We start from the raw sequence: 12,311 nt of genomic DNA, 5'->3' as shown, positions 1-12,311 counted from the left end.
AACATGCGCAATAGCACGGGAAGCTTAAATTGATCCGCTGTGCAAGGGAACAGTCTTAGATAAGCTACTGTACCGAACACTCACGGAACCTATCGGATAACATCAAATATTCTGCGATAAAATTGTCTAGTGGATTAATAGAGATTTAGCCTGTATTTTCTTTTCTTTTTTTTTCTTTTTTTTTTTCTTTTCTTTTTTTTTTTTTTTTGGTTATGGCGAGTGATACGAGATTACATTGTGCGCGTCATTTTTCCCCTTTCTCAGCACTTACAATTAGATCCGCTTCCTTCCCTTTTTAAATCCCCTCGACTTTCCAATTCCTCGAAATTTACGCTCTTGAACGATCACACTTATTCTCTCGATAAACGGTATAACGTAACTGGTACTTAGATATGAAACATTTCACGAGTCAACATCGATAAAATACCGAACACTTACGTAACTTGTCGGATAACATCAAATATTCTACGATAAAATTGTCTAGTGGATTAATAGACATTTAGCCTGTATTTTTTTCCCTCTTTTTTTCTTTTTCTTCTTTTTTTTTTTTCTTCCTTTTTTTTTTTTTTTTTTTGTTTATGGCTAGTGATACGAGATTATATAGATGTAAATTACGACGAGGCGAAATTAACCGCGAACTCCTATTGATTTTGTCAGCTAAATTGAACATGCGCAATAACACGGAACGCTTAAATTGAACATGCGCAATAGCACGGGAAGCTTAAATTGATCCGCTGTGCAAGGGAACAGTCTTAGATAAGCTACTGTACCGAACACTCACGGAACCTATCGGATAACATCAAATATTCTGCGATAAAATTGTCTAGTGGATTAATAGAGATTTAGCCTGTATTTTCTTTTCTTTTTTTTTTTTCTTTTCTTTTTTTTTTTTTTTTGGTTATGGCGAGTGATACGAGATTACATTGATGTGAATTACGACGAGGCGAAATTAACCGCGAACTCCTATTGATTTTGACAGTTAAATTGAACATGCGCAATAGCACGGAACGCTTAAATTGATCCGCTGTGCAAGTGAACATTATCTTAGATAAGATACTTTACACGGGAGCAATTGAATCGTTCAGTGATTTCCAACTGAAAAAGGTAAGGTCATTGCTATATCTTAATAATTTGTATAATGAAGCTTTAGCGTAGGTAGAGATAAATACGTAACTTTCCTCGCTAGAATACGTTACAATGTGTGTGTCCGTGTGTGAGATTTTTTTTTATCATTTTCTTTGTTTTCTTCGTGTTCTTATATATGTAAAATCGAAAGCAGTGGAGTAGCGTAATTTTCCCTAACGGTTTTACATCGCAGCGCGCGTGCGCAGAGTCGTGTCACAGTCTTTTCAGGCGGCATCTTCGTCACATTGACAGTCTTCTATCTGGTCGCGATCGATAAATTTTTTTTGGTCCTTTCCTTTTCTACATTTCATGCGATTCGCTATACCGATTACAAGTTTTCACATACTATCTTACAACGAAATAATGGCCATTGAATGTTAAACGACGATAATGGTTAAATATTCTTACCAGTCTACGTTGGAACTGGTGAAACTTGTAAAAAAAGAAAGCAGAATGTCAAACATCTTCTCTGGTAAAGTAAACGAGAATGAAAATGAAATTTAACAATTTTAAAATAATTTAATAAATTACAAAAATACTTTAATTGTCATATAATTAATCGTATATGCTATTGGAATGAAAGATATAATTTAATAGGATTGTGGTGTTCGAGTATATGAAAAAATATACTGATTATTCCTCTTTAAAAAAATAAATTCATAGGAATATCTCTCTTCTGTTGGAACTTTCAATGCCATTCTTCGTTCGACCGCCACCCGATCGATCATCGATCGTTATTGAACCTATCTGCGATATACAATTACCTGTTATTAGCGTGTTGTATCTTTGGCAATAAATTTTTAGGCGGACTCGTCATCAAAGGTGAAAGGAACATGTTAGATTTGCTGGATTGTGGTCGAACCGGTTTTCCTAGGATCCTTCAAGATTGACGGTCCAGGAAGGTTCTGAGTGATGACAGACGTGCTCGGGGGTTGTTCCATCATTGGATCACTGTCTATCAGGATTACGGTGTCTCTAGCGGTATTGTATTCTGCTGATGGCCCTACGTTAGAATTTATTTCATGAAACCTAGTAGATCTAGTAGGTTGTAACATATAAAATGTCTGATTTTATTGTATCAATGTTTCCTAAATTTTCCTATTTCAACAAATGTCTGTATCTTTGTACAATACAATACAACTGAAGGTTTTTTTTGTATCGTTTTAACTTTGTAATTTCTGCGTGTAGAAATGTGTTTCTCTTAGCGTTTGGTGAAGTGCGGAGTCGTTAAACATCGGACATTCTATATGATACAACACGATAAATATTTGCTTATATTAGTTCGTGTATGTACATATGCAAAGATTTGCTTGAAACTCTGTTTGGACTTCTCTAAATATGCATGACGTTATTCTACACATTGTACGCAATTTCTCTTGTTCCATTAACATCATGTTATGAAGCTATTAATTAACGTTGGCTTATATGCAAGAAATATACGTTATAGTTAGGATTTGCTTATCACAAGAGCAATAATTTCTCTATTATACGATGATAATTATATTAGGACAATTTGAATGTATCATTACATTCTTCGTAAAATTTTCCGAAAATGTTAGTCGTGAAAAGAATTCCTTCCGCAAAATATAATTAAGAACTAATGAAATACCATTGGGTGATTAATAATTAGCAATTATCCTAAATATATGTAAATCGATCGTTATAATCCTTCACTGATAAAATTGCCACTTGTCACTTAAAATTCTATCGACCTATTTAATACGATTATAAACTATTGACATTTTGTATTTGCATTTTGCATATCTGGTTTTGTCATAGATGCACGAACGTCCGCAGACTGCTCGTAACATTTGTGCTTTACAAATAAAACAATCGTGTATTTGCTAGCGTTTCATTCTATCAGAATTTGGTCGACAACTATACGACTGATATATTATAGTTTTAAAATACGAGGCACATATTTTCTGCAGCACCCTGCATATCCAACAATCGCGTATCCAGACGTATCTGATTATCGATCACCGTCAGCACACGATGTAAGCAGAGACCTCTACACAAATCCGAGATAATTTCGTTTAATATAAGAAAAACACCGTTTCCTTGTACCTGTACAGCGTTAACCTTCGCTCGGTCATAATGGCATCGAATGTCTATCATAGCTTATTATATTTAGATTAATTATTATCTGCTACCAGCCGAGTTAAATGCAATTAGAACCGAAACTGATGAAAATTGCGCCTCGTACGACCATGCATCCACCACGCCGCTCCACGCCGTGCCGTAACGTAATACACGTCCTGTCGGATGATGTTTACTTGCACACGACTGGAGCTTAATCAAGTCCTTGATTACCTGGCAGATCACCTGGCAGATCATCTGGTGTGTGAGTGATCGTTATCGACGGGATAGATAAATTCTTGGCCCCACGACCCCACTTAGAAGTAGGTTGTAAAAGCATCTTCGCGCGGCACCAAACATTATTCCCGTTGTTCTTCATTTGCCCTCTTCCTGATCTTTGCCATGACAGCCTGTCGTCGAGATCGTTGCCATTATTGCTCTCCTCGTCGTAGGTAGAACGATGACTCCGATTCCTCAGTTGATACTGTAATGAATAACGTATATATATATACGTATATATACCTGGGAATATTTTGATAATATTAGTGGAATTGTTGATAAAACTATTAGGATACCAAGGTTGAGCTATACGTATTTTAATTATTATGAGAAGCAAGAGTCCTTTTTTTCTCTTAATTCTGAAGCGTCATTTACTATGCGCATAGTTCATAGAAATATTAACACTTTATTGATCAGGCGGCTTTTGCTATAAATAAAAATTGCCACGCGACTGGAATGGAAGGATTTTTAGAAAATGAAAGAAAACATCGATGGTTCTTTATCGTGTATTTTAAATCAATCGAGATATTGATATTTTACTTCCTAAAATACTGCACTTACGCACTTTTTTCGAAGTGTCAAAGCATTTTCGATATTTGTTTAGATAGAAGGAGAATGTTTGTAAGGACGAATGAATGTAAAGGTAAATGATCGTAAAGACGGCGTGAAGTGTATAATATCTAGGGAGATACAATCTCCAAATCATTGCTGTCAGTGTATTGTCATTCAATGTAGCTATTATTACTTCGCTTTGTTATAACTTATATAAAATCATATAGTAACTACGCACAGAAGCTCTAACTCTAAACTGCTAATTTTCACGAAAAGGGGAAAAGACTTTCGACCGATATGATGACTGGTGCACCTAAGTACTTTGTTATATTAATATAACTGTTTCTGTGTTACAATCATACATGACAAAACACTCGAGAATTGAAAGAACTTCTGTCTATGCAATCAAGGACTCTTATAATCGGCGTGCCAATAATCAATATTCCAATAATCCACATTCTATTGTATGTACCAATCCTGAAACTCTCATTCAATTCCTCCGACTTCAAGAGACCAAATACTTTAAATGTTATCGTGTTCCTAAATTACTTTGTAAACGACGACACTCGTATTTCACCGCGAACAACGTCGAACGATTTAATTTTACTTACGAGAGCCACACCAATGATGACCAATATTGGTAGCATACTGATAATCCATCCAACAATGTTCGCCCATTTTGGATAAACGTAGTTATTGTATGTAAGCGGATGGTATTCGACCCAATTAGAAAATAGGATGAAGAAGATCGTAGCTGGTGTAATCACTTTCCACATCCATTTCCAGAAAAGTCTCCAGAAACGACTATGAGATCCGACCATCTGCTGCACGTCGTCGAGAAATCGATCCGCACCGTAGATCCAGCCGACCACGATACATTCGCTTATGGCGATGAATAACACCGCCCAATTCGCTGCGTACTTGTCCATCAAATGCAACCAGTACATACCAGACTGCAAGTGCAGCGAAATGTGACATTTTAATTAAGAGCATTCTTCTTCAAAAAAGTAAAATACTTTGTAATTTTTAATTTATATGTTATGGATCCGTAGAAAAATAAATGTGAAACTCTGTCTCATTTTTTTGTAACCTTTTACTTGGGAAAATAAATTATAACGTACATGGAACATATAAGCAGATTGAATATTGTGAAAGACGATAATTATTTTATTTATCGTACACTAATATTTCTAAGATACTTTAGGGTATAGGTAATAGATATATAAAAGGAGATAACAGCTACGAATAACACTAGAATATTCAGATTGTAAAGATAATAAGACGATGAAGTAAAAAGTAGTACAGTTTTATAAATGGACAGGCAGTTTATCTGTTAGCTTACGGCCATAATTTAAGATATACATAAATACACTCGAGAGCTCCATCTGATAAGTATCGCGTACTTGTTATATATTAGTAGATATAATTACGTTATCAAGTGACAAGATTATGCATTACAGATTATTAATTACAGAATATTAATATAATATGAAGTTACCTAGATATGTGAATTCGATATAATAATTAAAGCACATATATAATCGTAGGTTCCTAATATTATCTTCATCGATATAATAAATTTCTATAACTAATATAAAGCTTTTTATAATGATCACTTATTTTGAATTTAGTCGTGTATTACTTGGTATTTTTTAATCTTATAAATGAAAAGTGATTAAAGTTCGATGAATACAAGTTTCTAGTTATTAGTAACGTTTACGAATTCTTTTTTCTACGTTTGAAATTATTTACTTATCCTTTTTAGTATCAGTTGTAGAAAAGAAATATTCGCGGTTTCTTCTATGTACAATATAAACTTACATTGGTAGTGAAAATGAGACCACCGAGGTAACCGAATACAGATGTTGCCAGGACGACCCAAAATTTGTATTTTCTCAATACTGGAAAGCCATCGAGGATCGCTGTAGTAACAGTTTCTATCAGAGCGAGTTGAGAATCGAGACCCAAAGTGAACAGCATCATGAAGAAGAGCACCGACCAAAGTGATGCAAGTGGTAAACGAGTTACTGCCTATTTGTATGACATAAAAGTATATAATTAACACAGTATACTTTATATATGTAATGAATATATAAAATATATCTTTTAATGATTAATGTATGATAATGTTTATACAAATGTTTTAGTCTGATATATATTCTTAGATAGTATAACATTTAATATTAAAAGAATGTGTAGCTAATACACTGCAGCATAAAATGTAGCAGTAGAATAAAAAGTAAAATAACAAAACGATCAATGCTGTTACAGAGGTAGGTACTTTCGTTTTGTATGAAAATAAAGAAGTAATCTGATTTGTAATCCTAAAGTCTTTCAGTTCTCCCTATAATGTCGATTTCTAAAATTTACTTCAGTCTATCGTCTTTTACTTCTTTCATCGAATCTGTAGAAATGAATTGTATAAATACTACTGATACGTAATAAACATTGATTGCACAATAATTATTAGACTATGGTTGTTCATGTAAATTCGGATATTTATAAACACAATCAAGGAAAGATAGAATAGATAGATAAATCAAGGTCTACAGATATTATAACGAATAATTTACATCGAATATCATATATATTTTAGCGCACTACACATACACTTCTGCATGCTTAAATTTCCCTTAAATGTATAAACCGCAATCTAGTAATAATTACACGTATCATTCTAACAAATCTATCGAAATGTTAATCGAAATATTTTGAAGCGCGTGAAGAGCAAAGAAAAATAAATGAAACCAAGACACGATCCAAAGACACGATCAAATACATGATAAACTTTTAAAAAATATTCATCCAACATAATGTCACAAAAAAGAACTCGAGCCTGATCTAAAATAAGTTTACAAAAGGAAGAACGTTTTATGCTAATAATAATTCTATATTCACGTACCTCAGGATAGACAATGAAAGCCAGTCCAATACCCTGATCGACGACAGACGAGACAGGAACGCGAAACTCGTGAGCCAGGAATCCGATCACAGAAAAAATGAAAAGACCAGCGAAGAAGGACGTGACGAGATTGCCGATGGTGACGATCCACGCGTCCCTGTAGCAGTTGTTGTGGAATTTGTTGTAGGAGCTGAGCGTTATCAAACCACCCCAAGCAGGGCTCAAGGAGAAGAAAACCTGCACAGCCGCTTCGCCCCACACTTTCGCGGACAGTAGCCTTTTCCAATTGGGCATTAGATAAAAGAGAATGCCCTCCCGGGCGCCGGGAAGTAAAATCCCTCGAATGAAAAGAATGATCTACGAACAGAAAACAGACTTCTTCGTTTACAGCTCTCCGCGTTGGTTGGAATCAAAAAAGGTGTGTGGGGAAAATCATTCGATATGATAGGACGCGTATTAGCAGGAATTGAAAAAAGTAATCGCGATATTAACAAGTATGGAAAATAAGTCAGATTATAGAATTCCAGAAGAAAATAAAAATTCTAAAGAAGAGTTGATCAAAATTACGCTTACCAGAATGATGTGTGGAAAGAGAGCAGTGAAATATACAACCTTTCCTGAGTTTTGAACACCTTTGTACAGACAGAGGAAGACGATAACCCAAGTCAGCAGGAGAGTAATTGCCATCGGGTATCGAATTGAACCTATGTCGTCGATGCCGCTACTTAACCCCAACACTACAGTGCTGCGTAACGTATGATTGAAATGATATATTAGAAAAGTGGTTTAGTTCGCAACTAATAACTTTATTTTCTGAATTATTTCGCGTTTATCACTACTGAATCAATTACACGATACGAAGCATAATTCTTATTTTGTTAGATTTAATAGCAATACTTGTGAATGTACTCTACTTACATGAAATATTCCTCGGCATCTGATTTTTTAATTAAGGCACTGGTGATGTTTCCCACAGTCACATTACCAAAGACTATCTCAGTGGAATTGAAACATTTTGGGTCGAAGGTGTTCGTGGCTAGATCTACACATTGCGCTAAAGGTTCTGGCATGAAGCAGTCGCTGGTGCTCCATGGTGATCCGCACTTGCCCCATGGCAGATTATCATATTCTGTACAAACCGATTAATATTTCTTTATCGATATTAAACACTGATATTTTAATAATGTTCCCTTGGTCTAAGAGACGTGCAATGAATTATTTTTTATTGCCATCGTCGCTAAATAGATAGATTAACGACAACACAATTCGCAAATTGGTTGCAACATTCTCTGAGTAAACTAAAACGATCGCTATTTTCTCTGTCGATTGCTGTCGATTGCTGTCGATTGCTCTGCCTATCAAATTCGTCAAACACTAAAGCTACGTGTTAGAGCTCGTCGTTGGGCCGAGTTTATGACACGGCCAGGAATAATTGCTATTTTTGAGAGTTAGGACATTGCGATTCTACCATCTGGGTATCAACATGCAGATGGTGCACTGACACAGTAAGTGATGTAAATGATGTAACGCTATAAATTGAAATTTTAAGAAACACGTTGGCTGCCACGGTGGTCATCGCGTTACTGAGCTTTTTAGAACGATTGAAACAAGATCACAGACTTAAACATTTTCGACAGTGCGAATGATTTACATAACGCTGTCGAAAGAAGTGGGCAAATACGATATAATAGTTTGCAGAAATTAAATGTTTAATGATGTACTATATTTCAATCTAGAACCGCCCTCTAAAAGACACTTCGCGACTCCCTCCCGCTATACAAAACATTCCTCATAAGCCAATGAAAACATATTAAAATGATAGATATTTTAGAATATAAAACTAACTAAAAGTAACCTTGACAATCACCTAAAAACACTTCGCAACTCCGTTGTGGAATCTGGTACCTAACGATCTCCGTCAAATCTACTCAAACCCTACGAAACTTTCCACATGATCGAACCGACATCCATTCCCATAGCAAAACTTATCTGTTCCCTTTGTTCCCATACAAAATTCTTTAAACGCCAATCGATTAAGTAGCAACTTTTTCCTCGATACAGGTGGGTCTTCTGATAACCGAGGCGATATTCAGCGTTTCCGGCGAAGCGTATGTCGGCTGGAAGGTGTCCAGAGTCAATAGAGTAACGATTCACTGGATCCTGCACGCCACCGGTCTAGCATTAGTATTAGTCGGACTGATCATCATCGTGGTCAACAAGAACAACAACAATAATCCGCATTTTGTCACGCCTCACGCGATCCTCGGATTGGTCAGCATTATCTTGGCGTTTCTAACAGCTGCGTTCGGCATCGTCACCAACAATTCCAGGTGGCTGTATCCGCGTTTCAGGCCGGTTCTTCTGAAAATCATGCACGCGTTTGGTGGTATCATAGTCACGGTGCTCTTGCTTGCGACGTTGATCACGGGCACGTACACGAAATGGTGGCCTGGTGGCTATACTGGAAGAAGCTTGACGTTCACAGCGTTCTTCATCGCGGGTTTCTTCATCCTTCTGAAGCCGGTTCTAGGAGCTGTTTCGAGAAGCAGAGTGGTTTTCGGTCCGCCACCTGCTACCACCTAATTACTCTGTATAATATCGTATATTACTATAGCAAACGTCTACGTACTGTAGCAAAGGGAAACAATTTCAACGCTTTTATCCAGGATCAACGTACCTTCAACAACTTGACTACGAAGGCAGAGAATTTTAGATTTTCAAAGCCAATGAAATATGTTAAAGATTTATGAAGTACATGGTAAACGTGATGTACGTACTCGTCGATGAACGAGAAAGATTCTCATCCTTTTTGCATATGGGATAACTATAACAAAGCCTGAAGTAGATTCAAGAGCATGATTGTGTTCAGAGTTTGTTTGTAGTCTGTTCAATAAACGCGATTTATTTGTCTTACGTTACTCTAGATTCGATCAGAGATCAGCATAGCAATAGAGATCGATCTATAAAAATATTCTTATTGGATTAAGTATTTCGTGTCGATTACATTGACATAGATAAGACGCTTTTATCGTGTCACGTAGTAAGATAAGATTTAATCGAGTTAATTGCCACGATTGATTTTCGTTGAAACATCATAATCCAGATCTCTATAATTGAAATAGTTTTATTTTTTATGATTTCAAAATCCAAAGCTTTCTTCGTTATAAGAAAGGAAGAAATAACATTCTCTACTATTTAACGGCGTAGCAAGCATACTAGTATGGCATTAGTATAGCAGACAAAACGTATTAAATATATATTATCCGCTATAAATTTCACATTTTGAATTTTCATATATTTATTTTTTTAAAAAGTTGAAAATATGTATTTCTCGTACGTGAAGCAGGAAATGTACAGGATTTCTGATGAAGAAATAATTATTTTCTAAATCGTTCATTCTGAATTATTTATCATTCTGTTAACAATGTCAAAGGGTTAATCTACTTATAATTCAGACATTCCGTCCTCCGATGATTGTACAGCGATTACGACGACCAATTTTAAAGCTAGATTTAGATAATTTCTCTAATTCCTAAGATAATCGTCTCGATCGTTGTTAACGGTATCAAGATGATGTTCGATACTTTTCAAATATCCAGCTACAAAACTCTATTAATGCTAATCGTAAAATTCAAACTCAAGGCTTAAGTTAAAATAAACGAGTGATAATTTAAGTAAGCCATGTTTAACCAGATACTCGTAGAATTATTCATAAATGAACGAATAGAAAGATTTGTTATACCTCGATTGTGTTCATCGAACAGTTAATATGCCAAAAAAAAAAAAAAAAAAAGAAAGAAAACAAGAGAAGAGAAGGAAAGAAATGAAACGTTTATATAAATGCACCAAAAATGCTTGTAAACTCACCTGGCAAGAGAAAAACATATATTTTTAGATATATAAATAAGTAGTACATATAAGAAACGTTTACCAAAAAGATAATGCAGATTTGTAATATTAACTTATTAAGACATTATATAGTATCGTATAATATTATTTAAAAATAAAATATATATATTGAAATAATATTTGCTTGGACATTTAACATAAGATTATTAAATAAACGAATAGAGAAGACAATAGAGGCGGTGGCATTATCGTCAACCATATATATCAACACTTTATTAATTACACACGCATCATATATATATATATATATATATATATATATATATATATATATATATATATATATATATATGTATGCATATGTATGTATATGTATATATATATATATATATAGAATTTACATAATGTATATATTTCCGCAATGCAATGTACATGTATATTAATACAATTTCTTATCCTCGATATGATCTGATCGTCTCTTATATATCGTATTTTTTCCACTTTCTCTCATCTTTCCCCTTAATTTCTCCTTTTCTTGGACCAACTTCTAAAATTCCTCGTAATCGTCAACGTACGATAAACATCCGAAATCGAACCTAATCACGCGTAAAACGTCCTCTCGTAATCTGTTTGTGTGGATCATCGTTAACGTTGTGTAACAACACGTAATGTATTATATACATATATATATGTATATATATATATATATATGTACGTACATTCATGTTTGATGTACACATATACATACGTGTATACGTGTTTGCGTTTGCGTATTATTTAGGTGCACGTTTATTTGATATAGATAGAACACGACTTTGGATTTTTCGTTTAAATTGCTTTGTCGTATTCCTTCGGTAGCTTCACTGCCTTAGAAGTTACATGCGTTTGATCATGCATTCGTCTATACGTTTCCCGTATGCCTCTCTGTTTGGTTGAAAATATACAATTTGATTGAGGTATACGTTAATTCTAGTGAAAACAATAGGATCGATAGAATTAACTAAATCTAATTTAAAAGATTCTAAAATTTTTGCTAAGATACATGTGTGTTACGTAATCGACTTGTAGAATATATAAAAGCAACATTTGTAAACATCAGTTGTCAATTTTCGCAATTTTCTCTTATAGAAACATCGTCTTCTGTGTAGTTTTAGATTTGAAATATTTAAGGTCTACTAAATTAAAAATTTGTTTGTACGTATAATTTATCCAAGCGCTAAATGCAAAGATAATTAATCAAATCCAAGGAAACAAATCGTAAAATCTGAAATGTTTGTATATATATCTTGAAACAATGGTAACGTACGAAATAAAATTTTTATCATACAAAAGAATTTCTCTTCTTACACGTACATTGTGTATAACGTCCAATGGCAGAAGAAAATGGTATATTAACGCGAATAATGCGATATCTTCTAATAGCTGAAATAAAACCTGTAGCTGTAGCAACTATGAATTTCTAAAAATTTGATAAGTAATAGTATAAAGAAATGTCAGCATTTCTTATTGATCAATAGTATAAACT

General features: G+C 34.4%; 2 protein-coding genes across 2 annotated transcripts; one reads left to right on the top strand and one right to left on the bottom strand.

Annotated features, from left to right (window-relative positions):
• Window positions 1-4,001: 4,001 nt before the first annotated feature.
• Window positions 4,002-7,821, bottom strand: LOC139989967 (sodium- and chloride-dependent glycine transporter 1-like). Its single transcript, XM_072008730.1, has 4 exons — window positions 7,511-7,821; window positions 6,938-7,294; window positions 5,857-6,066; window positions 4,002-4,988 (listed from the first exon to the last, which is right to left on the bottom strand). The coding sequence occupies exons 1-4, from the start codon at window positions 7,622-7,624 to the stop codon at window positions 4,581-4,583; spliced, it is 1,089 nt and encodes a 362-aa protein (XP_071864831.1). The 5' UTR covers window positions 7,625-7,821; the 3' UTR covers window positions 4,002-4,580.
• Window positions 7,822-7,900: 79 nt separating this feature from the next.
• On the top strand, window positions 7,901-10,879 carry LOC139986389 (transmembrane reductase CYB561D2-like). Its single transcript, XM_072001682.1, has 2 exons — window positions 7,901-8,030; window positions 8,979-10,879. The coding sequence occupies exons 1-2, from the start codon at window positions 7,901-7,903 to the stop codon at window positions 9,518-9,520; spliced, it is 672 nt and encodes a 223-aa protein (XP_071857783.1). The 3' UTR covers window positions 9,521-10,879.
• Window positions 10,880-12,311: the final 1,432 nt, after the last annotated feature.

The sequence above is a fragment of the Bombus fervidus genome, chromosome 1, assembly GCF_041682495.2.
Source record: "Bombus fervidus isolate BK054 chromosome 1, iyBomFerv1, whole genome shotgun sequence".
In the NCBI taxonomy this organism is placed as follows: domain Eukaryota; kingdom Metazoa; phylum Arthropoda; class Insecta; order Hymenoptera; family Apidae; genus Bombus; species Bombus fervidus.
This window is presented reverse-complemented; position numbering and strand designations above follow the sequence as displayed.

Excerpts from the sequence above, each read along its gene's own strand:
- LOC139989967 (XM_072008730.1), bottom strand. The coding sequence starts at position 7,624 with ATGGCAATTACTCTCCTGCTGACTTGGGTTATCGTCTTCCTCTGTCTG. Across the intron at positions 7,295-7,510 it reads TCTTTCCACACATCATTCTG|ATCATTCTTTTCATTCGAGG; the intron begins GTAAGCGTAATT and ends TTCTGTTCGTAG. Across the intron at positions 4,989-5,856 it reads GTCTCATTTTCACTACCAAT|TCTGGTATGTACTGGTTGCA; the intron begins GTAAGTTTATAT and ends CTGCACTTGCAG.
- LOC139986389 (XM_072001682.1), top strand. The coding sequence starts at position 7,901 with ATGTTTCCCACAGTCACATTACCAAAGACTATCTCAGTGGAATTGAAA. Across the intron at positions 8,031-8,978 it reads GCAGTCGCTGGTGCTCCATG|CAACTTTTTCCTCGATACAG; the intron begins GTGATCCGCACT and ends TCGATTAAGTAG.